The sequence below is a fragment of the Dromiciops gliroides genome, chromosome 4 (genome assembly GCF_019393635.1).
Source record: "Dromiciops gliroides isolate mDroGli1 chromosome 4, mDroGli1.pri, whole genome shotgun sequence".
Lineage (NCBI taxonomy): Eukaryota > Metazoa > Chordata > Mammalia > Microbiotheria > Microbiotheriidae > Dromiciops > Dromiciops gliroides.
The window spans coordinates 93,123,670-93,150,570 of NC_057864.1; the positions used below are offsets into that span (position 1 = coordinate 93,123,670).

Below are 26,901 nucleotides of genomic sequence, written 5' to 3' on the forward strand. Positions count from 1 at the left end.
GGAAGAGACTGTTTATATCTATATTCCCAATACTCAGCACAGTGTCTAGCACTTAATAAATAATAAGCACTTAATAAATGCTCTATTTATTTATCATCTATCTACGTATTTATCATGAACCCAGGTCTTCCTGCTTTGAGGTCAAATGTCTGTTACACTATGTTATCTCTCCCAGATCATATAATGAATAGCAGAAATACTATCCAAGAAGATCTTGGCAGCTGAAATCATGGGATAAACAAATTAAATTAAATTTGATTTAATTTAATTTAACAGAAATTAATCTAAGTCTTATACTTGGACTAAAAAGAAGTCAAATTCAGAAATAGAGAATAGAATAGATATTCCTCACTATCCCTAACACTACTCTCATCTAAGCCATTGCCAAGGTATTTCAATTTCACCTTTACAACATCTCTTGAATAATTCCCCTTCTCTCTTCTGGCACTGCCATCCCTCTAGTGCAGGTCCTCATCACTTCACACCTGGACTGCCATAATATGCTGCAGGTTAATCTGTGTGTTTCAAGTGTCTCCTCACTCCAATCAATCCTTCATTCAGCCACTAAAGTGATTTTCCCCCTGATAATGTTATCCTCTTGAGTCAATAATAATTCCAGTGGCTTGCTATTGCCTTCCAGAATAAATAAAAAATACTCTGGTTGGCATTCAAAGCTGTTCATAACCTAGCCCCCTATCTTTTCAATCTTCTTATACTTTACTCCCCAACACATACTATTCAATACAAGGACACAAGCTTCCCATCTCTTGGTTCTGGGAATTTTCTCTGGTTGTTCCCATGCCTAGAACTCTCTTCCTTCTCTACTCCAACTATTGACCTGCCTGGCTTCCTTTAAGTCTCAAGTAAAATCCCTCCTTTTACAAGAAGTCTTTTCCAACACCTCTTAATTCTAGTGTTTTCCTTTTCTTGACTATTTCCTATTTATCCTGTATATAGCTTGATTTGTATATATTTGTTTGCATGTTGTCTCCCCCTTAAGATTGTAAGCTGCTTAAGTGCAGATATTGACTTTTTCCTCTTTTTGTATACCCAGAACTTAGCACAATATCTGGCACATAGTAGGTACTTGATAAAATTGATTTATGGATAGAAGAGATATGGGGAGTCAATATCTTATCTGAAATAGATTTGGGGGTTTTGGTGAACTGGAAGCTCAGTGAATCAACAGTGTGACATAGCCTCTAAAGTAAAAAGCTAATATTATTGAGGTTGAATTAACAGTTTCCAATGGTGTTTCTTAAGTTATAGTTCTGCTTTGTTATAATAATAAATAGCAGTTACAGACACACAAAGTTTTTTATATATTAGCTCATTTAATCCTCACAATAGCCTGGAAAAGTAAATTATATGATTTTTTGGTTTGTTTTTTGTTGTTGTTTGTTTTGGGGTTTTTTTTTGTGATTTTTTTTGGTGTGAGGCAATCGGGGTTAAGTGACTTGCCCAAGGTCACACAGCTAGTAAGTGTCAAGTGTCTGAGGCCGAATTTGAACTCAGATCCTCCTGGCTCCAGGGCCAGTGATCTACACACTGCGCCACCCAGCTGCCCCAGTAAATTATATTATTATCCCCATGTTACAAATAAAGAAACTAAGACAGACAGTAGTTAAATGACTTGCCCACTGTCACAAAACTAATAAGCCAGATTTGAACTCAGGTATTCCTGTTCCAGGTCCAGCACTTACTCTACTGATTCACTTAGCCCCATGTATAGCTCTAGTAGCAGACAAGATGATAAGGATATGTTCTCCTCCTTATTCCTACATGGCTTTGATTTCTACTGCTAGGTTCCTATACTTATAAAGCTCTTTAGTCTGTATATTTTAAAACCTCTTTAACTACTGCATGAATCCCCATTTTGTAGGGCAGCTAGGTAGAGTATTAGATAGATTAGATATAAGAAGCTGTGAACTCCCCATTTCTGGAGGTATTTAAACAGAGGCTGAATGAGCATTTCTTGGAGATGCTGTAAAAGGGAATACTTCTCTGACTCCTTCCATATGTTCTGCACTTTCTAATCTAACTTGAGAGCTATAAAGGGAGTTTTAAAAGGTTCATAGAATTTTTTTTTTATAGAATTTTATTTTCCAAAATATATGTAAAAACAAATTTTAACATCAATTAAAAAAAAATTGTTCCAACTTCTCTTCCTCCTCTATTCCCACCCCCACCCACTAGAACTCAAGCATTTCAAAATAAATTATACATGAGTAGTCATGGAAAACATTCCCACATTAGCTAGGTTGTGAGGAAAAAACAGTCAAAAAACTCCCAAAACTTCAGACTGAGGAATTGTCAAAGAGAAAAAACATTTTTTTAAAAAATGTGTTTCCAGGGGCAGCTAGGTGGTGCAGCGGAAAGAGCACCGGCCCTGGAACCAGGAGCACCCGAGCCCAAATCCAGCCCCACACACCCAACACCCACCAGCCACATGACCCCAGGCAAGCCACCCGACCCCAATTGCCTCACCAAAAAAGAAAAAAAAGAGAGAAAAGAAAAAAAAAATGTGTTTCCAACTATTTCAGATACTATCACTTCTTTCTCTGTAGATGGGTTGCCATTTTCATAGTCCTTCAGGGTTATATTGGACCATTGCCTTGCTGAAAATAACCACATGCTTCCCAGCAGATCATTTTACACTATTGCTGTTATTTTGCATACAGTGCATTTCACTCTGCTTCAGTTCATGTAGGTCTTTCCAGGTTTTTCTAATAGTATCCTGTTCATCATACCCTAAATAATGTACCTTAAACTTGACAAAGAATTTTCTTTGTATTAGCCCAGCAAAGTCATCATAACTATTTCCCTCCATCCTATTCCCTTCCCATGATATTTACTCTATTTTCCATCTTCTTTTAAACTATTCCTCCTCAAAAGTATTTTACTTCTGACTGTCCCCTCCCCTACTCTACACTCCCTTTTTTTCCACCCTTCCTTCCTTATCCTCTTCCCCTCATACTTTCCTGTAAGGTTAAATAGATTACTCCTCCCAACTGGGTGTGAATGTTATTCCCTCCATGAGCCAACTCTGATGAGTTTAAGGTCTTTGAGCTAATTCTATGTTCCAAATTTTCTTCCTCCCTCTCTCCTCAACCCTCCCTATGAAATCAAGCAATTCAATATTTCATACTTGTGCCGTTATGCAGAACGTCTTCACCTTCCTTGAAAGTATTTTGCTTTTTACTACTCTCTCCCAGAATCTGCCCTTCCCTCCTTCCCCTCCCCCCCCTTATCTCCCTCCCCTCCCTCAGGGCAAAATATATTACTATACCCACTTGAGTATGTATGTTAGTCCTTCTTTGAGTCAATTCTGATGATATTAAGGTTCAATCACTCCCCAATTCCTTCCCCCTCTTCCCCTCCCCTCCATAAGCTTTTTTCTTGTTTCCTTCATATGAATAACCTCTCCCCAGACCATCTCTCCCCTTCCCCCTCCCCCAGTCTATTTCTCCTACACCTCAACCCTATTTTAAGGATGTCATTATGGGTTAGTTAGGTGGCACAGTGGACAATGCACCAGCCCTGGACCCAGGAGGCCCCAAGCCCAAATCCGGCCCCATACATAAGACACCCCACAAAGAACAAAACATAACTTCCCTTCGTATTCAGTTCAGACCTGTGTCCTCTGTATTATCTTCCCATATAGGAATGTTAACAGTTTGATCTTTTAATATCCCTCATGAAGTCTTTTTCCTGTTTATCTTTTTATGCTTCTCCGGGGTGTTGTATTTGAAAGTCAAATTTTCTATTCAGTTCAGGTCTTTTCATAACAAATGCCTGAAAGTCTTCTTTCTCCTTGAAGTTCCATGTTTGCCTCTGAAAGAGGATGCTTAGTTTTGCTGGGTACGTGATTTTTGGCTGTAGTCCCAGTTCCTTTGCCCTCTGGAATATCATATTCCATGCCCTCCGGTCCTTTAATGTAGAAGCTGCTAGATCTTGCTTTATCCTTATTGGAGCTCCACAGTATTTAAATTCCTTTTTTCTAGCTGCTTGCAATATTTTCTCCTTGACCTGGGAGTTCTGGAATTTGGCTATAATATTCCTGGAGGTTTTCCTTTTGGGATCTCTTTCAGGAGGTGATCGGTGGATTCTTTCAATTTCTATTTTAGCTTCTGCTTCAAGAATATCAGGGCAATTTTCCCTCACAATCTCTTGGAGGATGGTGTCTAAACTCTTGTTTTGGTCATGGTTTTCAGGTAGTCCAATGATTTTCAAATTATCTCTCCTAGATTTATTTTCTAGGTCAGCTGTTTTTCCAAGGAGATATTTCACATTGCCTTCTATTTTTTCATTCAATTGGATTTGCTTTACTGTGTCTTGGTTTCTCATAAGCTCACTAGCTTCCATTTGTTCAATCCTAATTCTTAGGCAATTATTTTCAGCAGACAGTTTTTTAATCTCCTTTTCCATTTGGCTTTTCAAACTGTTGACTTTTTTCTCATGACTCTCCTGCATTGCTCTCATTTCTCTTTCCATTCCTTCCTCTCTTTCTCTACATCTTCGTTCTATCTCTCCTACTTTCTCTTCAAAGTCCCTTTTGAGAGCTTCCATGGCCTGAGACCAGTTCATATTTTTCTTGGAAGCTTTGGATGTTGGAGCTTTGACCCTATTATTATCTTCTTCTTCTGAGGATGTATTGTGGTCTACCTTTCCCCCAAAGAAGTTTTCGATGGTCTTCTGCTTTCTCTGCCTACTCATCCTGGCTTACTGTTTCTTGGCTTTTTACTCCTTAAAGTGTAGCGCTGCTTCCCGGACACACCGTTGGTGCTACAGCGTGGCCCAGGGGGTGATTGGGCTTCTTCTCAGCCTGCCTGGCTTGTGAGTAATCACAGCCGCTTTCTCTTTGACCCGGAAACAGAAGTCTGATTGAACTCTGATTCTCTATGGTCGGAAGCTTGGCGTGCTTTTACCCCTCCCCCACTGGGCCACCACCACTCGATTCAGCCCACTGGTTCAGACCCAGGGCGCTTTGCCCCAACTCCAGCAGATACTGCCTCCACTTCACCCGGCCTACCTCCGAACCCCCTCACCAGTCTGTGATCGGAGCCTCAGAAGCTGCTGGTGCTGAAGACTCTGACGTGTTGGAAGCACTGTCCCTGGCTGGGTCCGGACCGTGCTGAGCTGTTCAGCCTGATCAGTAGGTGATCAGAATCGCCCTCTTTTGCGGAGAAACAGTCTCACTCTGTTCTTACGTGCATTAGGCTGTTCTGGGTTTTGATTTTTACTGCATTATTTGGGCGTGAATGGACGGGTTTATCTGGAGCTTGTGGGAGTCACAGCCTCTCTTCCGCCATCTTGGCTCCGCCGGTTCATAGAATTTTTGTCCATCTTTTCTTTCCTTTTTCCTTCCCTCCACCTTTCAAAAATTTTGCAGTTCTAGATATAGGTTATCTTACAAGCTTATGAACGGAAAAAACAGTGCTCACATTTACTTAAGGGACTATATCTGGATAAGCGGAATTAGAATGTCATCTCTGGTAATGGAGGCAATGGTTAAACAGTGTATACATGTGGGAGGAATTTTTATCTACCTGGAATTGCACACATTTCCTTAGAAGTAATAACAGCAATGAAGATTTATATGGTGTTTGAGAGTTTTCAAAGTGTTATGAATATATTACCTAATTTATCTTCACAATACTCTTTTGAGTTAATGTGACTTTCTATTCTCTCCTTTTTATAGATAAGTAAACTGAGGATAAATGAGCCAAAGTGACTTGCCCAGGATCATACAACTATATATTGGACAGGATTTGAACTCAGATCTTTCTGACTTCACTTCGAGCATTCTATTCATAGGTAGAAATGACATGGGGGAAATTGTGTTACTGGATAAGAAATAAAGAAGATGTGGTTTAAATATTTATTAAATACTAAAATAATTATCACATGAGAAAACTTAAAGCACATTTTTGTATTGGTGGGTTAGGGAGGTATTGGATTAAAGTCATTGAAGGGTAGGGTACAAGCAGGGAAAGCAAAAAAAAAAAAGCAGTGACAAAGACACATGAATTCCTTTATCATTAGCACTTTCTACTATTTCAGCAGTTTGGGCATTGGCTCATTTGGATGTAGAGGGATCATGAACCAACTCTGCTAATTCCCACATATTCAGCCCCCCTAAAAAGCATATTTACCTGTAGATGGATTCCGTATCCAGAAAGAACTAATTGTTAGTTTGGGACTTTGAGGGCCCCCTAATGTTTTTACCTTTTGTTATAATAGATCATTGAAATATCTCTATTTTTGAACCTAGCTTTATAATATGAATATCCTTAATTTTAAAAAAGACAATTGAATACATATATAAACCTTAAATAATATTTGCACAATTCAAGATAAAACAAGACACATTTTAAATAAATGGAATAAAATAAAATTCATTCTCCATATAGCATAATTAGAATTACTATTGCATGTGATTCATGAATATGCAAGATAATGATTCTTAATGCTTCCAAATGGACGTGATTTAGAAATAAAAGCAGATGATATTTAATTTACTGCGCATTAAGTGACTACAAATGCACTGCCTTTCTTAATAAATTCCCATCCTTTCTTCACCATATGTTTAAATAAAGAAAGGACTTTAATGGTTTAAGAACTCTATACATCACTCTCAAGCCCTTTTCATGACATTTTAATGAGGGTAGGGTGCTTTGATCATTGCATTATATGAATAAAGCCCTCCTGAGAAGTTGTAATCTCAGCCATAAAAATATACAGATAATGTGAATCTATAAAATGGAATTTCAGGAGGTGATGTAAACATGAAATATTGAGAGAGTTTCTACCAATAAAACAATCTTAAAAAAAAGACTCACTCATACCAATATTACTGGCCAAACCACAGCAAAATGAAAATTTAAGCACAATACCATTTGGCTGAAAGTGCTTAATTTATTAAATTAAAATATATTAATTCACTTAATCTATTGGGACACACAGTAATGAACTACAAGTTAAGGACAACATGGAGAATGCTTATATATGCTATTATTTAATTAACATTATAATGGCAATTCATCTTGCTAAACCACCTATAGATCATCGATATGAGGTCAAAGAAGAGTAAGTCTAATCCCTATTACATATAAGGGCTCTTCAAATGACTTGTCAACTCTCCTGCCCCACCTCTTCCCCAGCCCCCAAATCTGTTGTCCAAGCTAAACATTCCCAGTTCTTTCAATTGTTAGCATGATCTTTCATCAAACTGGTTAATTTCCCCTCTTTGTTATTTTCCCTGATGGCATTATTGTCAGTCAGTCAATAAAAATTTATTAAGTGCTGAGCATGTGTCAAGTGCTGTGCTAAAGCTCTGAGGTTACAAAGAAATGTAAAAAAAAAAATGCAAAACAGTAGTATCACTCAGTGCTGTTTTCAAAGTCATCTTCAATAACATATAAATAAATATTGTTAGATATTACTTACACAAGAGTCATTACATGTAGTCAAGGTTAATTTTCAAACATTTAACAATTCATTTGGTTACATATACTATATACTGAGTCTACCACTCTCAGATTAATTCTGGTTGGTTGCTATGTCCAGCTACAGTTTAGTTTAGTTTTGTTTTGTTTTACTGTTCATTTGCTTATTTGTTTGTTTCATATTTGTGATTTTATCAGGGTAGAGAAATCCTGACGTGTAAACTCTATCTTGGGATGTAGGCTTGAAACTCATCTATAATGAAAAGTAAGAGATCTTTTTGAGGCACTTAGAGTTTATATGCATGGTAGTTTGGCTAGGATGTGTCAGAAGTAGGACTTGAATCCAGCTCTTTCTGAATCTAAGTAACCCTTCTATCAATTATGCTGTATTGCCTCTCTCAGCTGTTGAAATTACCCTGATAAACCAACCATCCATTAACTGACTGTATATATAAAATTATCAAATCAAACTAAAAACATTTGGCTCCATGGTAGCATATAACTCTGGAAAAAATGAAGCCTATTCCAAAAAATGGAGTAAACGTATCATTTTGTCTAGGCCATCACCTGTTTACTAAGTTTCCACTAATTAAAATACATTTCAATGAGTTGTAAAAATATGTCTATTAATGCTAAACTTACCAGCAAATTTGATGTGGAATTTATTTTCAGGCTTCAATATCTGCACATACAAAGGACAATTTGGAGCAAAATCTTTAACTGCCCAAGCTCTCAGAATTGTTTGGTGATCCTAAAAGAACGAAAAATAAATAATAAAGATGATGATGATGTGGCTAAAAATGGAGATCTGAGGACACAGAAAAATCAATACCAGTGTCAAGTGGCCAGCAAATTTTGACTGGGGTATGGGTGGGGGAAAGGAGGGATGGACACAGAAGAGAAAAAGAAAGCAAAGAAAATGTGCATTATTATAGGAATACAAAAAGCATGGGGGTATTTCTATAGTATTGTTGTTGTTGCTACTGTTTTAATCTGTACTTTTAAAGAAACGAGAATCCTATTGAATCTAGAACAGAAAATGAGGCTTCGCTACCACTAGAATGTATAAAGAATTGCTTTATTGAACTCAGGAAGAAATATGTGCTGCTGCTTGGTGATTCCTTGATGAAGTGAAGGGGAACAGCTGTATATAGATGTAGAACAGACACCGTTAATTACCAAGCATGCTATCTCCCTGAAGTGTGTATAAGAGATATGACAGAGAATCTGACAAGTTTCATCAAAACTACTGATTATTGCCCACTCCTGAGAATTCAAATAAGAATGAATTAGCAAAGAAGAAATTTGGATTATCTGTCTGGTGACTTAAATCTTGAGGACACTTAAAGACTAGGGGGCAGGAGGATACATGTGTTTTAATATTTTATTTTACCAATTACATGACTACATGTAAAAACAATTTTAACATCCATTTAAAGATTTTTTGAGTTCCAAATTCTCTCCCTCCCTTCCACTTTTCCTCCCTTTATTGGGAAGAAAAACAATTTGATATGGGTTATACATTTGCAGTCATGCAAAACATATTTCCACATTAGTCATGTTCTAAAAGAAAGTTGAAAAAAAACAAAAAAAAGAAAGAAAAGAAAAAGTATGCTTCAATCTGCATTCAGATTGAAACAGTTCTTTCTCTGTAGATGGATAGCATTTCAACATTCAGCATTATCTTGGCCCACTGTAATGCTAAGAATAGTCAAGTTGATCATGATATAATATTACTGTTAGATGTATAGAATATTTTTCTGGTTCTGCTCATTTACCTTTGCATCATTTCAAGAAAATCTTTCTAGGTTTTTCTATGAGCATCCTGCTCATCATTTGTTACACAATAGTATTTCATCATAATCATAGGCAATGACTTGTTCAGTAATTACCTAATTGATGGGCATCCCCTATATTTCAAATTCTTTGCTAACACTAAAGAACTACTATAAATATTTTTGTACATATAGGTCCCTTTTCCTTTTCTTTAAATCTCTTTGGGATGCATATCTAGTAGTGGTATTGCTTGAATCAGAGGAAATGCATGGTTTTGTAGCACTTTGGGGATAGTTCCAAATTATTCTACAGAATGGTTGAATGAATATATAATTTCATCAGCAATACATTAGTGTCTCAATTTTCCCATGTCTTTGCCAACATTTATTATATTCCTTTTCTGTCAAATTATCCAATCTGATAGGTGTGGTGTGGTTTTCTCACTTCTTCCCCTCCACTGTAAAAGGTTTTTCTTGCCTCTTTTATTTGAGTTAATTTACCCCATCAATCTCTCCCTTTGGTATTCTCCAAGGGCATTCTTCTTTCTCACCCATCTTATTCAATTCAAACCTATGCCCTTTGTTTATGTATACCCACTTCTAACTGCCCTAATTATGAGAAAGTTTTTTTAGGAGTTACAAATAACTTTTTCCCATGTAAGAATGTAAACAGCTTAACCTTATTGAATCTGTTATAATTTCTCTTGCCTGTTTATGTTTGTATACTTCTCTTGAGTTTTGTATTTGAAAGACATGCAGCTCTGCTCTTTTTATCAGGAGTGCTTGAAAGTCTTCTATTTCATTGAATATCCATTTTCTCCTGAAGTTTTGCTGGTTAGATGATTCTTCATTATTATCCTAGCTCTTTTCCCTCTGGAAGATCATATTTAAAACCCTCTTATCCTTTCATATAAAAACTACTAAATCTTGTGTTATCCTGACTGAGGTTCCATCATATTTGAATCATTTCTTTTTTTTTTTGTCTGCTTGTAATATTTTCTCCTTAATATGGGAGCTCTGGCATTTGGCTATGATATTGCTGGGAGTTTTTATTTTGAGATCTCATTCCTCTATTTACATTTTACCATTTGTTACTAGAATATTACAACAGTTTTCCTTGATAATTTCTTGAAAGATGATGTATAGACTGTCATTTATTTTATCATGGCTTTCAGGTAGCCTAATAATTCTTAAATTATGTCTGGGGGCAGCTAGGTGGTGCAGTGGATAGAGCACCAGCCCTGGATTCAGGAGGACCTGAGTTCAAATCTGGCCTCAGACCCTTGACACTTACTAGCTGTGTGACCCTGGGCAAGTCACTTAAGCCCATTTGCCTGACCAAAAAAAAAAAATTATCTCTCCTGAATCTATTTTCCAAGTCAGTGGTATTTCCAATGAGACAATTCAAATGTATTTCTATTTCTTCATTCTTTTGATTTGATTTTGTTATTTGATGTCTCATGAAGTCATTAATTTTCACCTGTACAATTCTAATTTTTAAGGAATTATTTTCAGCTTCAGTGAATTTTTGTACCTTTTTTTTTTAACATTTGACCAGTTCTACTTTTTCAGGAGTATTTTTCTTCAGTGAATTTTTGTATATATTTTTCGGTTAGGGCCAATTTTGCTTTTCACTGTATTATTTTCTTCATGGATTATTGTGTCTCTTTTGCTATTTGGCCTATTCTGTTTAAGGTGTTATTTTCTCCAGTATTTTTTTTTACCAAATTGTTGACTCATCTTTCATGATTTTTTTGCATATCTATTATTTCTCTTTTCAATTTTTCCTCTACCTCTCTTGTTCATTTTTAAAATGTTCTTTGAGCTCTTCCATGGCCCAAGACTAATTCATATTTTGCTTTGAGGCTTTGTATGTAGTAGTTGTGACTTTGTTGTCTTCTTCTGAGTTTGTTTTGATCTTCCCTGTCACCATAGTAATTTTCTCTAGTCATCATTTTTTTCTGCTCTTCGTTCATTTTTTTCAGCCTATTTCTTGACTTTTAGTTCTATGCTAAAGTGAGGCTCTACTTCTAGAATGGAGGGGGCATTGCCCCAAGTTTCTGGGAGATGAGGGTTCATAGTTTTTTTTTTTTCCTGAGATAATTATGGGGACCTGTAAGTTTTTGGTTCTTCCAAGGTTATATGATATAGGGAAAGGTGTGTTTACTATCTTCCTGGCCTGTGTTATGGTTAGTGAGCAACCACAAGCACTCTTTTATGCTCTAGAACAGTAACCAGTGTCCCAGCTTTCCTTCATCCATAAGCTCTGGAATGCTAGTAGTCCTCCAACTCTGTGACAAAAAACGAGGACTTCAACTCAAATCCAAGTTTGGCCAATGAGACATGCCCTCTGTCAGCAAAGGAACCCCTGTAATATACTTTTTTTTTTTTGGTGAGGCAATTGGGGTTAAGTGACTTGCCCAAGGTCACACAGCTAGTTAAGTGTCAAGTGTCTGAGGCTGGATTTGACCTCAGGTCCTCCTGAATCCAGGGCCAGTGCTCTATCCACTGCGCCACCTAGTTGCCCCTGTAATATACTTTTGATCCTCTGTTGGCTAAGTATGGAAATCACAACTGCTGCAACTGATTCAGTAATCTCTAATTAATTATAAAATTAATAGATATATGCATACAATTTTGAATTAGGGTTCAAAAATAATTTATATGACTATAAATGTGGAGATATAACTAAATAATTCCTTTTTCTAAAAAAAATGAGACTTGGTGAACTGTAAGCTTATTGTACATCAGAAATTAATGGTAGCCACCCAAAAGTAATATAATCTTAAGATTCATTTAAAATGACATAAAGACTAGAAAGAGGAAAGGAAAGGAATAAGCATTTACTCAGCACCTACTATGTGCCAGGTACTCTGCTAAACACTCTAAAATATTATAATTTGATCATCAAAACAACCCTGTGAGATAGGTGCTATTATTATCCCCATTTTACACTGGAGGAAACTAAGGTAAATTAATCTGTCCATAATACCACAAATATTTAATGTGTGAGGTCACATTTATACTCATGTCTTGCCTAAACTCACATCCTCCTCTCTATCCACTGAGCAACCTGCCTACAGAACAAGTTAGTTGATTGTCCTGATTTACTCCATCCTATTCAAAGAAATCTGTGCTCTTATTTTTCATTGTATTCAGTTCCAAGTTCCATATTTTGTGATGACATTAATTACCTGGAAAGTATTCAGAGGAAATGTCTCTGAAGGTGAAAACTACACAAAGACCAGGTAAAGGAACTAGGAATATTTATATTGGGAAAGAGTAAATATTTAGAGGGGACATGAAGGCTTTCTTCAAGTCCTTACAAACTATTTTATCCATGAAGGATTAGACATGTTCTGGTTTTCTTCTAGAAGATAGAAATGGGAGTAATAGGTGTAGGTTAATGAGAGGCAGATTCAGGCTTGATTTAAGGGGTGAGAGGGAAAGAGTGCAACTTCTTAACAATTCAATGAACTATTCAATAGTATAATGGACTGCTTCAGGAGCTAATGAACTCTCCCTATTTTTAGATGTGTTCAAATGTAATTTGGTAAATCATTTGAAAGAGATTGTTGTAAAGAAGAGTCTCAATCTGATATAGGTTAGTCTGAATGGTCTTTGAAGAACTTTTCATTTCTGAAGGTCTGTGATTTTGATATTTGATGGATCCTGACAAATATGTTATATATCCAGAAAGCAAATTTGAATAAAAATCCATTAACCTAAAGTGGAGAGGATTTGAATAAAAATAAAAAGGAATAGAAACAAAGGGGATATGTCTTCATAATAATAATGTTTTCACAGTTTTTTAAGGTTTTCAAAGTGCTTTATATATCCGATCTGATTCTGGTAAAAATGCTATGTACTACCCAGTCATACAGAGAATATAGATAATAATTTCTCATTGAAAATTACACAAATCGCACAAATGCAAAATATAGTTCATTTGTTGGCCTTTGGGCACCTGGGAATCTGCTAGAAGACTTATTCTGCACAAACCAAGAGTATATGTTGAATTTTTGGATTTCTTCGCTGAAATTTTTATTTCTCAGAGGAAAAAAATCAGTTCACTTATCACCTACTTTGAAAACTTAGAGAAAGTGTCAAGGGTAATTGCTACTCTAGATTTATTTCTAACCAAGGAAGAAACTGTTATTGACAATATGGAAATGACAACACCCTAGGGAGAAGGTGGCCTTTGTAACTTAGCAATTCTTATATTTAAGGAAATACTGAGCATACACATTTTTGGAAATTAGACTTCAAAATGTTTGGAGAAAAATATAAGCATGATAGCATGATTAGAAATATTTTAATGTGAAAAATATTCAAGATGGTTGCTTTTTTTAAAATACAAAATTGTGATCATACAAACACAATGAGCAAGAGAATGGAGAGTCATCAATGTAGCATACATAAAATTCTCTAATGACTTCCTATTTTCAAAGAATAATACAAAAAGTAACAAAATAATACAAAAGATGGAGGCAGTCACCAAAGATAAATATGAAAAACCCCAGCACAAATCTATCAGACTAATACCAGGAGGGCCAAAGCCCAGAATAAATAAGCTCATAGAAAAGGATATTTTCTAAATAAGGATCCTTAAACTATTCTGAATCAGAATAAGAATGGGATAAGAAATTATAATAGATGAAAGAGGAAAGTGGAACTTGTCCACTCCCATTTTGTTTCCAACTTTTCTACCAAGGAAGATTGTCTTCAGACTGAAAAGAGTAGAACAAACATGGTTAAGAGTGAACTAAGTTATCTTGTAAAATATACAAAGAAATATTAATGCAAACAATGCTTATTATGTACCTATTGTTTTTGAGGCATCGGACTGTATAAGAGGGATACAAAGATGAAAAATGAGCTTACAATGCAAAAAACAAATATCTCTATCCTCTTCCCTACTTCCTTCCCACTTTCTATGCAAGTGGGTAAGGGGGTCGGTGATATGCATGATGGGACTGGAAAATAGGAAAGAATGAGAAAAAAGAGTCAATTGTGAGAAAATTGAAAGAATAAGCATGCATGAACACATTTAATGTGAACAAGAATTTGAGGAAATAGGAAAGAGATAATATACAGAATATTGTTGGGGATAATATACAGATAGATTATTGTTGGGGATAATATGGCAAGGACAGGGTACAGAGTAATCCTATATATGTAAATCAACAAGTAACAATTATGAATTGATCATTAACTACTATCATTATTGCTGTACCAGTGCTTCTTAGACCCCTAGTATCGTCCAAATCATACCTCAGGTTCCCACTTTCTAAAAAAACTCTTTCCTCATTATACCCATTTATTAGTGTTCTTTCAGTCTTAAAAAAAAAAAAAACTTTATATAAACTTTCTAGTTAATTACAAATGTACTGATTGTATGCCCCCAGGAGAATAAAATCTTCTTAAAGTCAGAGACAATTTCATTTTTTTCCTTTCTATTCCCAGCATATAGCACAATGCCTTGCTTTCTAGTAGAAGTTTAATTTTATTATTATTTATATTATTATTAATTTAATTACTATGTGTAAGGCACTATTCTTGACTTTAGGAGGGCCTGCAGGAGGCTACATAGTTTTATGTTCCTATCTTCAAGGTGCTTATAATCTACATGTCAGTAAGATCAATATAAGAGGAAAGACCCTAAGGCCCCGAAATGAGTCACAGAAATGCAAAGTTAATCATTTGGATGTAATGACAAAAGGATCCACATCAGCCCCTTGTTTGTGCTATATTATTACTTTTGTACCTTAAAGATAAACAAAACGTAGATTTATAAAATTGCACAGCATGAGTGAATATGTCTTCTTGGTGTCAACGTGTCATCAGGTTCATTCTGTTAGACTTTTTTCCCTTATAATATCATTTGTCCTTTGACTTAAATATCATTATTTTCTTTTAAATAAATGTTTTAATTGCACATGTATAACCTATATCTGACTGCCTCCCACCTCAGGGATGGGGAGAAAGTAGGAAGGGAAGGAGAGATATGATTTGGAACTCAAACTTTAAATAAAAATATTTATTAGTTTTAAAAAATATAAAAGAAGAGATATAAAAATATTGAAAGGCTTTTCTGCTTTAAAAATAAATAAATGCTTATATAGAAAACTAAGTAGATGTACAAATTTGTTTCCTTTTCGTTAGTCTTTGGTAGTTAAAATTCTTCCAGAAATGAAACATTCTTCTAATGACATCATCAGAAAGTGTTTTGACCGTAATAACTCTTTTCAACCACAGAATATTAATTTTTGATTAGATTCCAGTCCTTTATCAAGCAGGAGAACAATCAAACCACCAAAACAGCTGCTGTGCCTCTTTCATATCCATGATTTAACAATGAATTTCTAAAAGTAAGCATTCTAATAAAGACATCTTGTGAGATGGTTTAACATATGAATGCATTCATGAAATATTATTAATTCCAGGGTATGAGTCTTTATGCTACCTATTCATTTTATCAGTATGATTTAATTCAGGACAAAACAAAACAAACAACAAAAAAAGAGCAATGTACAGAAAATAATTCTAGGGTTGGAATCATTTCTCCTGGTTCTAGGAACACTGCTGTTAGAAGAACAAAAAAAACAAAAAAAAAGAATGATTCACTAAATTTTGCAGTGTCAGCAATCAAATAACTGTCAGTATAAAAAAAAGGCATTCTATCTGTCAAAAAGAGTGTGTAATACATATTTTCCAAGGCTACACTCAGCTAAAGGAGTGTACATGGAAGCTTTTAAAAAGACTTAGAATAGCTTAGTAACAGATTTTTTGGGGGAGAGAATTTCATTTAAGAGTATTAGCTTCAAATGAATTCTATCATAACAATAAAAGTAAAGGATTATTCTGTGCTCAATGAATAAATTATATTTGTGTATGCAGAAGGGGAAAAGAAAAGACCTTTCCATTCTACTAAATGACTCATCAATAAGACTAGAAAGACATCATTTAAACAAAATTCAGGAAAGTCTCAAACATACTCAAGGGATAATGGTTAATACAATTTGGCTAAAGTACGGAGTACATAAAGGGGAGTAGTGTAGGGTAAGCTAGAAAGAACAGAGTTCAGCATAATCATATAATTTTTGGCTCTTTAAAGCTAGCATGACCTCTTAGTAAAATCTTAATCACCACTTTGGTGTTCAGTTGAAAGGCAATGATTTTCATCGGAATAATGTTTTTCACTTTGGTTTTTCACCTCTTCAGCTTCACTGAAATAATATGGAATATTTTAAAGAGATGCTTAAGAAATATGAACTGATTCATTTTGCTTATTAGGACATAAGAAGCGGCATGATATAGTGTCCCAGCCTTAGAGTCAGTTAATCTTTCAGTATAGTCAGGCAGCCCTCCAATGCTTTAAATTTCAGAGAAGGTTCTGATTTGGAAATTTGCTCAGTGAAAATGCCTTACTGGGATGAAAGCACAGGCTTGGATTGTAGGGATAGAGGGAACATCTCAATCAGGGAAAACAGGATTCCTACCTCTGACACCTACTGGCTGTTGTGACCCTGAGCAATTCATTGAATGTCTCAGAGTCCCAAGGAAATTCTCTAGGACAATGAATTCCAGAGAAGATACTGTGTATTGGTAAAGGAAGTACCTCACCTGTTTTTTGGCTATATATTTACATCACACACACACACATACACATACACATACACACGCACACACACACACACACGTACATTTTTGTGCATATGTAAATATATAATACAGGCATATGTAGGTATAAATATATATGAAGAAGACAGATCTTTTCACACATACATATACATATGTATATATCCACAAAAATAGAAGATATAGGTACATAGGATATAACTATGTATTTATGATATAAATATATGGTACATGTAATGATATACATTATATCAATACACATATGTATATATAAATACATGTGAGTACATATATATTTATGATATAAATACACATGTGTATGTGTGGTATGAATACATATATACATATATATCACTATATGTATCATATATTTATATCATAAATGCATACTTATATCCTATATACCCATATCTTATATATGTGCGGATACACACACGTATATATGTGTACATATGTGTGTGTGTGTATATATATGTATCTTCATTTGTATATATTTATACATACATATGCCTGCATTATATATTTACACATTCACACAAATATGCACATATTTGTGTGTATGTCTATGTAAATATATAGCAAACTACAGGTGAGGTACTTCCTCTATAACAAGCATATTTATATCACATGCACATATATATTGTATGTAATATATTATACATATAGATCATTGTGTACCTTATATGATATATTATACATATATCAATAAATATATATAATTATATAGAAGATATTGCTATATGTGTATATTTCTATACATACATGTATATACCCATACATATAGAATATATAGGTATGTATTAATATAAATATATATATATATACATATACACACATATGGAGAAAAGAACACATATATGTGAACATACACATATGTATATGGTTGCATAGTTGTTACATGTTTTGTGTTAAAGCTAACAATGACCAGAGACCTAATTTAAAAGGGAAAAAGTTCTTATCTTGGGCAACTATGGTACTAAGAAATGTATTACAAATCTATAGGATACAGGATTTGTGAAATGTACATCTTAAGAAGGCATGTTATGGCAAATCTACTGCAATACCCTCAGTGTGTTCTTTTGTGCTTATCTTTTTATAGGTATGTATGTAGGAGGGTATTTATTATTTTAAAAGTGAATCTAAGGGGGCAGCTAGGTGGCGCAGTGGATAGAGCACTGGCCCTGGATTCAGGAGGACCTGAGTTCAAATCCAGCCTCAGACACATGACACTTACTAGCTGTGTGACCCTGGGCAAGTCACTTAACCCCAATTGCCTCAACAAAATAAAAAAAAAGTGAATCTAAAATGAAAGTGTCTCAGGACACACAGATTTTCGTTTTTTACAAAGGCCAATATACTTCTGTGTATCTTGGTCATTGGACTCAGAATGGACAAATATTTGAAATCCCTTGGATGAGCCTTCAGTGGTGATGGGGCATTGCTATTCCTTCTCTACAATCAACGGGAAGGGAAAGCACATAATTTGAAAAATATGCTGCTTTCTGAAGGAGTCCTAGAGTGGATTTAATAATAAAAATAAGATAATTTGGCTTAATTGAATGAGAGGGAGGCAGAGAGACAGACAGAAATAGAGACAGAAACGGAGGGGGAAGGAGAGAGGATTGATCAAGATGCAAAATTATCAATAAAAAAACATAAAGAAACATTAAAGAAAGAAACAAAGTCTCTAGATATCGGATGCTGACTTTGAGTTACTTGCTACATGTACTCTTATTTGATTTGGTACTTGGCATAGACTTCTTGTGTTAACCAGAGTTATGCTATTATTATCACTTTCTTTGTAAGACAATTGAGTAGGGACAGATCAAGAAAGAATTCTTATAACTTAGTAGCAGTGTTAATTACAGAATCAACTTTATATTTCAATCTAATCCCCTTACTAAGAAATAAGGCAACCTCTTTTAATTAGATGGAATTAGTAACTTCTTCAACAGGAAATCAGGTCAATCTGCTACAAAAGGCAGAGATTGTTATTCCCAAAACACAAAAACAAAAACAAAAACAAACCCAGCAACTACTCCACCCCACCCCAGGTGATTTATTCCCATTCTAGTACTACTCTTCACTCTATATATCAAACAGTTATAATAATACTAATAGTAGGAATTGATAGAATATTTAAAGTTTCTGAAGTACTTTACATACACTATCTTCTTTGAGCCTGGCAAAAACCCTATGAGGTATTTTTAGTTCATTATCCCTACTTTACAAATAAAGAAACAGAGGCACACAGAGGTTAAGTGAATTTTTCATAATCATACACCTACCAAGCACCCAGGTCTTCCTGACTACAGGTTTAGCATTGTTTCTTTGTTTCTACCTCACAGTGCTGTTCCTCAGGACAAGATGAGTATGTAAAAAGCAAGTGATTAGTTTGGTCCTTCATAATCATATCTTATTTAGATAAGTGTAAACTGGGATTAAAAAAAAACATATTTGAACAGAAGTAAAATGGGATAACCATTGATTTGATGCTAGAAAGAACTTTTGAGAGCATCAGTACCGTCATTTAAGACACAGAAACTGAAACCAGGAGAGGTTGTGATCGTTGAAAGGTCTCAAAAATTAAGTAACAGGTCCTCTGAAAGCAAAAACATCAGCAGTGTACTATTATAAAAATCCTTAGTAGTACCTCTTAGTCTAGCTAGTGGAGTGCAGGTGAATTATTCTAGGAATAAGCAAGAGTATCTTCAGAGAAGAAGAGGAAGACTTGCAGTCCTAAAGGTGGTAGTGGCCTAGGATGCATGCAACAAAGCTTATACTATAGGGATCTCAGATCTAGCCACCACAAGTCCTCATGATTCCTCCAGGAAAGATTATACTTTTCATTACATGAGAATGGTTTCCTCTTTGTCAAACAAAGACATGACTAGAGAAATGACTTGACAGGGACATAAAATGGCAATACGGGAATACATGAAATTACATAAAAACTGTGACATAAGGATCCTATACTATATACAACCTCTGACATAATTAACCATATATACATACATAAATATATTCATGGATACCTTTGATTAAATTCCATTTAATAAACATGTAAGTGGTGGCCATTTGCAAGATTAAGATCATGGGATATGCACTGGACATTTGGCTAACCTTGCAAACCATTTTTCCAAGATAATTAGGACTGCATTGTACAACAATGCACTAATGTGCTACAAGGAAAGTTGTCTTTCTACCTACATGTACTATTGTTAATGTGTAAATTTAGCACTATCACAGAATGTTAGAGGTAAAAGGGATTTTTAAAACCATCTAAACCTAACCCTCTCCTTTTACAAATAAACAACTGCTTAATAAACACTGTTTTAGATAATCAATGGATAGATAAAATAGTAACACCACAATTCTCATATCTATTACTTTACTCTGTGCACCAAGGGTCATTGAACTACAAAGACCCTCAGGCTGAGTCAACGCACCAACCATTTCTTTTTCAGAAAAGAGATTTTAGAACCACATTGTTCTCAGGGTCAACAAACATTTATTATGAGAGAAAAAAATAAAAATAACAAATGTTTAAAGAGGCAGTAAGAAACAAAATTACAACTAGTATGAAGCAAATGTTTTGAAAGGAGAATTTTATACTTACAGATGATGTCCGGTCAACTTCACACCGACTACTTAGGATGAAACAGGCCTCAGCATCATCCATCCTAAAAACAGACAGGAAAAAGGGACCATTTATCAAAATCTATATTTTTTTTTGCTAAAATCCAGGGTTATACTGCAGGCATATAGAATTTGTCAATGTACACAAATAGGTGGAAGCTGAATAAGTAACAGATCATGTCAACATTTTTATCATATAAGCTCTTCTAAACCTTGAGCTAGACTCCACTATTTGCCAGAAATTAAATCAACATGTCCTACAGTGTCAAAGTGAAAAGGATACAAAAATTTTTCTCTATTCTAGAAATAATTATATTCTCATATCAATGTTTTAGTTAAATCAGGAAGTGAGCATTATTCTTTATAATAAATGTTTAAATTAATGTTTCAACATTAACTGCTTATATTGTATGGCATTTCACCTACATCATCTAATCTGATATGGACAATAACCATCCCATTCTACAGACCAATCCAATTGATAATAGCAAAACTGATACAATCACTGTCCCTGAGGAACTTCTATTCTAAAAGGGAATACATGGACAAATGTAACTAGATGGGTAATATATGCAAAATCCACGGGAGGTAACCCTAGAGGTAAGACACTAGGACCTGGGGGAACCATGAAAGATTTAATGAAGAGGGTGGAAATTAAGCTATCTTAAAGTTCTTGAAATTCTAAGAAGTGAAAGAGATGAGAAAACTCATTCCAATCCTGGGGGAAAGTCAAAACAAAGGCATGGAAAAGGGTGATGGAGCATGGGGTGTGTGCATAGCAAATGCTGGACCATAGACTGTGGAGGGAAATAATGTATAAGAAGGGAAGAGGAAAGGAAAGAGGATAAGCTTTTTTATGGTACCTACTGTGTGCTAAGCACTTGCTAAGCAATTTTCACCATTATTATAACATTTGATCTTTAGAACAACCCTGAGAGGTAGGCACTATTATTATCCTCAGTTCACAGTTAATAAAACTGAGAAACAGGTTAAGTGACTTGCTCATAGTCACACAGCTAGTCAGTGTCATGCCAGATTTGAATTCAGGTCTTCCTGACTATACCAACTATCTCCATAAAAAGCCTGGAAATGTGGGAAGGGATATTTGTGAAGAGATTTTAATGCCAGTTTTATTTCATCCTAGAAATAATCAGGAGCTACTGACATTTATTGATTGGGGTTGTTGTTGTTGTTATTTTTAATTTGATCCTAAAGTTAATAGGAAGCCACTAAAATTTATTGAATAGGGCAATGACATGGTCAGGATTAAACTTTAGGAAAAATAACATTATTTGTATGGAAGACAATTTGAATGGGGAGAGATTTGAGCCTGTGAGATCAAATAGGAATCTATTTCATCCATCAAGACTTGGGTTCTGCTATTCCAGAATTCATTTTGAGGTATTATTTAAAGTTGTTCGGAGGGAGAACTTAGGTAACTCCCTGCCTTTTCTCCCAAACTCATATTTCAAACTGGTTATTAGACTTCTCAAACTTGGAGGAAAGGCAGTGAGCTCTTGAACTCATGACACAATCGCTCCAAAAACATCCAAATAATGCCATAGGACAATGCCTAGAGCAATAAAACCCACAGAAGAAATCATCTTCTAACCAACAAAGGCTTGGAAGGTCAGAAGGAAGGAACTTCTGTGCTGATACAGGAGTAGAGCTAAACCCCACAGTCACCCTGACACATATCCAGTCTCAGGAAAGCCTCATCAGAGAAGGAGAACCCCAGAGTCTCTGAATCACCTGAAGCATCAGTGTCAACTGAAACTAAGCTCACAGTCTGGTGAGAGGGCTGAGCCCTCAGTAGGGGGGAGACTACAGGGGTCTATGCTGGTGCTGAGACAGAACATGGATTTTTCACCCCTGCTGGGAACCAGGAGGTAGGCTTGACTAGCAGTGGCCCAGGTGGGGGAGGGGCACAGGCTTGTCAGAACTAACAACCACAACACACAATGCTAGTTGATTAGCCAGTTGGTCTAGGGTCATCTATAGATCAGGGAACAGGCCAGGTGAATGAAGAACCTGATCCTCCTTAAATCATACCACCTGGGACTTCTGAAGCTTGGGAGACTACAGCCTGAAAACAGTGCCCCACTTCAAGGAGCTAAAAGTCAAGTAAAAGAAAGGCAAGATGAGCAGAAAGTGGAAGGTGAGGACCATAGAAAGTTTCTTCAGTGACAAGGAAGATCGAGGTGCACCCTCAGAGGAAGATATCAACATCAGGGCCCCTATATCTAAAGCTTCCAAGAAAAATATTAATTGGTCTCAGGCCATAGAGGCCCTCAAAAAGAACTTTGAAGATAAAGTTAGAGAGGCAGAGGAAAAAATGGAAAGAAAAATGAGAGTGATGCAGGAAAGACACGAGAAAAAAAAGTCAACAGCTTGAAAAAACAAATGGAAAAGCTCTCTGGCGAAAATCATTGCCTAAGAAATAGGACTGAACAAATGGAAGCCAGTGACTTTATGAGAAACCAAGACACAATAAATCAAATCCAAATGAATAAAAAAATAGAGGGCAATGTGAAATATCTTCTGGGAAAACTTGGTAACCTGGAAAATAGGTCCAGGAGAGATAATTTGAAAATTATTGGTCTACCTGAAAACCATGATCGAGGAAAGAGCTTAGACATCATCTTCCAAGATATTCTCAGGGAAAATTGCCCTGAAATTCTAGAAGCAGAAGCTAAAATAGAAATTGAAAGAATCCACCGATCACCTCCAGAAAGAGATAAAAAAAGAAAACTCCTAAGAATATTGTAGCCAAATTCCAGAGTTCTCAGGTCAAGGAGAAAATATTGCAAGCTGCCCAAAAGAAAGAATTCAAGTATTGTGGAGCCCCACTCAGGATAGTACAGCATCTAGAAGCTTCTACATTAAAGGACAGGAAGGCATGGAATATGATATTCCAGAAGGCAAAGGAATTGGGATTACAACCAAAAATCAGCTACCCAGCAAAATTGATCATAATCTTTCAGAGGAAAAAATGGGACTTAAATGAAAAAAAGAGGACTTTCAGGTATTAGTGATGAAAAGACCTGAACTGAATGACAAATTTGACTTTAAAATACAAGACCCTAGAGAACCATAAAAAAATTGGAGTTGGGGGACATAGCTGGGGTGTTGCAGTGGGTGACAGTCTTGTGTCTGAGGCCGGGTTTTGGCTGGGATCCCCCTGGATCCAGGGGTGATGCTTTGTCCACTGTGTCACATTACTGCCCCATGATGACATCTTTAGGGTTAAATTGAGGAGTTAGGGGAATGCACTGGGGGAGGGGGAAGGGCAGGGGTGAAATCCTACAGGAAAGAAACAGGAAAAGGCTTATGGAGTCTGAGAAGAGATGGGGGAGGAGCATTGTAGTAAATGAATTTTACACTCATCAAAAAAGGCTCAAAGACCCCAAACTTATGAGTTGCCTCAAGGAGGGATTAACACACACACCCAACTGGGTGGAGTAATCTATTTAATCTGGGCAGTAAATGAGCCTAACACTCATCAGAATTGGTTTAAGGAGAGAATAACATACACATTTTCAATTGGGTGGAGTAATCTATCTAACCCTGAAGGAAAATAGGAGGGAAAGGGGATAAAGAGAGAGGGGCAAAAGTAGGAAGGGCAGATTGGGGGAGGGGACAGACAGAAGCAAATCTCTTTTGAAGAGGGATAGGATGAAAGAAGATGGATAATAGAATAAATATCATGGGAAAGGGAATAGGATGGAAGGGAAACAGTTAATAGTAATCATGAAAAAAGAGAAAAGGGGGGAAAATTGCACAAAAAATATTTAGAGTAACTGTTGTGGCTAAGAACTGAGAATCAAGGGAAGTTCATCAACTGAAGAAACTGTGGTATATAATTGTAGTGGAATGGTCTTGCACTATAGAAAATAACCAACAGGATGATCCAAGAAAAACCTGAAAAGGCTCATGAACTGATTTATAGTGAAGTGATCAGAGTTGGGAGGACATTGTGCATACTCATAGCAGTATTGTTCAATGAGCAATTGTGAATGACTTAACTACTCTCAGCAATGCAATCATCCAATACAATCCCAAGGGACTAATGACAAAACTCACTATCCACCCCCATAGAAAGAATTTATGAAAAGAGCACTTGTGGATTGTACATATATAACCTGCTTGTGGTCTTGTGGAGGGGGACGAAAGGGATGGAGAAAAATTTGGAACTCTAAATCTTATGAAAATGAATGTTGAAAATTACCCTTACACGTAACTGGAAAAAATAAATGTTTGTTGAAAAGCAAATAAAATTAAATAAAATTAAAAAATTAAAAAATAGACTTCTCAAACTGGATGTCTTGTAGGTATCTTAATCTTACTAAGTCCAAGAGTGAACTCCATATCCCCCCCCTCCCTTCTTCCTAATTTTCCTATTACTGTGGAACGCACTACCACCCTCATACTCACCCAGACTCAGAGCGTAAGTTGTCATCCTCAACTCCTTCCTCTCTCTTGATCCAACATTTCTAATCTGTTTCTGAGTCTTGTTGATTCTACCTTCATAAAAACTATTGGATACCCCTCCTTCTCTCCTATAATATTTTCACTAGCCTGGTACAGGATTTTATCACCTCATACCTGAACTATTGTGTGTTGATTAGTCTCTTTGACTCAAGTCTCTCCCTACTATGGTCTATCATGAATTTCAGCTGTCAATGTGGCCTTCCTAAAGTCCAATTCTGACCATATCACTCTCCTACTAGTCTCCATATAAAATATAAAATTATCTGATTGCCATTTGAAGCCCTTTACAAATTGCTACACTTCTCAAACTTTCTATTATTCTTCTACCTTATTCTCCCCTTACCCATGTATTCCCCACCATGCTTAGCATTTTCTCTCTCTTCATTTCTGCCTTCTGGCTTCCCAGCTTCCTTTTTTTTTTTTTTTTTTTTGGTGGGGCAATGAGGGTTAAGTGACTTGCCCAGGGTCACACTGTTAGTGTCAAGTGTCTAAGGCCAAATTTGAACTCAGGTCCTCCTGAATCCAGGGCCAGTGGTCTATCCACTGTGCCACCTATCTGCCCCCCTCCCAGCTTCTTTTAAGACCCATCTAAAATGCCACCTTCAATAAGAAGCCTTTCCCTCATCTGCTACTAATTATGACTAATGCCTTCTGTTTGTTGACTCTCCAATTTATCATGTATATGGACGTACATATGTATATAAAATTGTTTTACCCATTAGACTATAAACTCCTTGAGGGCAAGGTCTATCTTTTTCATTTTTGTAGGCCCAGTACTTATGTGTCTAGCACATAGCAGGTTCATAATAAAAGTTTTCAACTGGCTGATTTAAAAGAACCTAAACTACAAAGGTCTGTGTTAATGGAGAGATGGGAAAACAAACAAGAGGACTGCATATATTAAAAACAAGATTTTGCAATTGATTAGATATGTGTAGTGAGAATAAAACCTAGAGGCTGACCGCCCAGTTAATACAGTTCCTGAAAGTACTGAAGTAATAACTAGAGTGGATATTAGTGACTGAAACAGTTTCTTTCTTTATAATGCCAATGTATCATTTTTAATATAATCGACTCACCTGATGCACTCATATACTGCGAAAGCAATTTAAATTTAGTGCACCTTTAAGCATATCCATTAATTATGCTGAGAAAATGTCCTACTTTACTTTCAAGAAATAGTTTAAGCATTATGAGAACCTTGTAATTAAGGCAAACTACATGAGCAAACCGAAACAGCCTCAGTGCTCTTTCCAGACTGCCAGACTCAGAGAGTGCCAATACAAGGGAGCAGGAGACAAAAAGGTTTGTATTCTAAGCCATCCTAATAGTTGGAACTCCCTCTTGGCTTTTTTTTTTTAATTGGCCTCAAGGAGGTGTGCCTTCCAGAAGATACAGTGAAGAAGTTTGTAATCCCAAAGGGACTTGCCCCAAAACAACTGTCTGAATAACCGCTATTGTTTACTTTTACTGGCTCTTGTTATAAAGACCACCTACACAGTGACACCAGCCATTGCTAATGCATCATTGCTTTAATAAATATTATATCATTTATATGGCAGCTAGGTAGCATAGAGGATAAAGCAGCGGCCCTTTATTCAGGAGGACCTGAGTTCAAATCCGACCTCGAACACTTGACACTTACTAGCTGTGTGGCTCTGGGCAAGTCACTTAACCCTCATTGCCCCACAAAAAAAAAAAAAATTATTTCATTTATAACCAAAGATTCTTAAAGGTGATCTAGTTGTAATCCTCACTTGGAGATTAAGAAACTGAGGCTCAGAAATTTTAAAAGAATTATCCAACAAAATATAGCTAATAAGGAACAGAAGTATAAATGCCTGGTTTGCAGGAGATTAAATGGGGCTTCTTTCTGCTGCTGGAAACATGAGCTTATTTCCATTTAA

At 35.9% G+C, this 26,901-nt stretch overlaps 1 protein-coding gene across 3 annotated transcripts in view; it reads right to left on the minus strand.

Moving 5' to 3' along the window:
• KCNT2 (potassium sodium-activated channel subfamily T member 2) overlaps positions 1–26,901 on the minus strand; it is a 545,987-nt gene that overhangs the window by 172,543 nt on the left and 346,543 nt on the right. For all 3 annotated transcript variants that reach the window (XM_043999339.1, XM_043999341.1, XM_043999340.1), the window contains 2 exons: positions 20,484–20,547; positions 8,091–8,199 (listed from right to left, as the gene is read on the minus strand). In XM_043999339.1, coding sequence (XP_043855274.1) covers positions 8,091–8,199; positions 20,484–20,547 — 173 coding nt within the window. The remainder of the gene's footprint in view (positions 1–8,090; positions 8,200–20,483; positions 20,548–26,901) is intronic.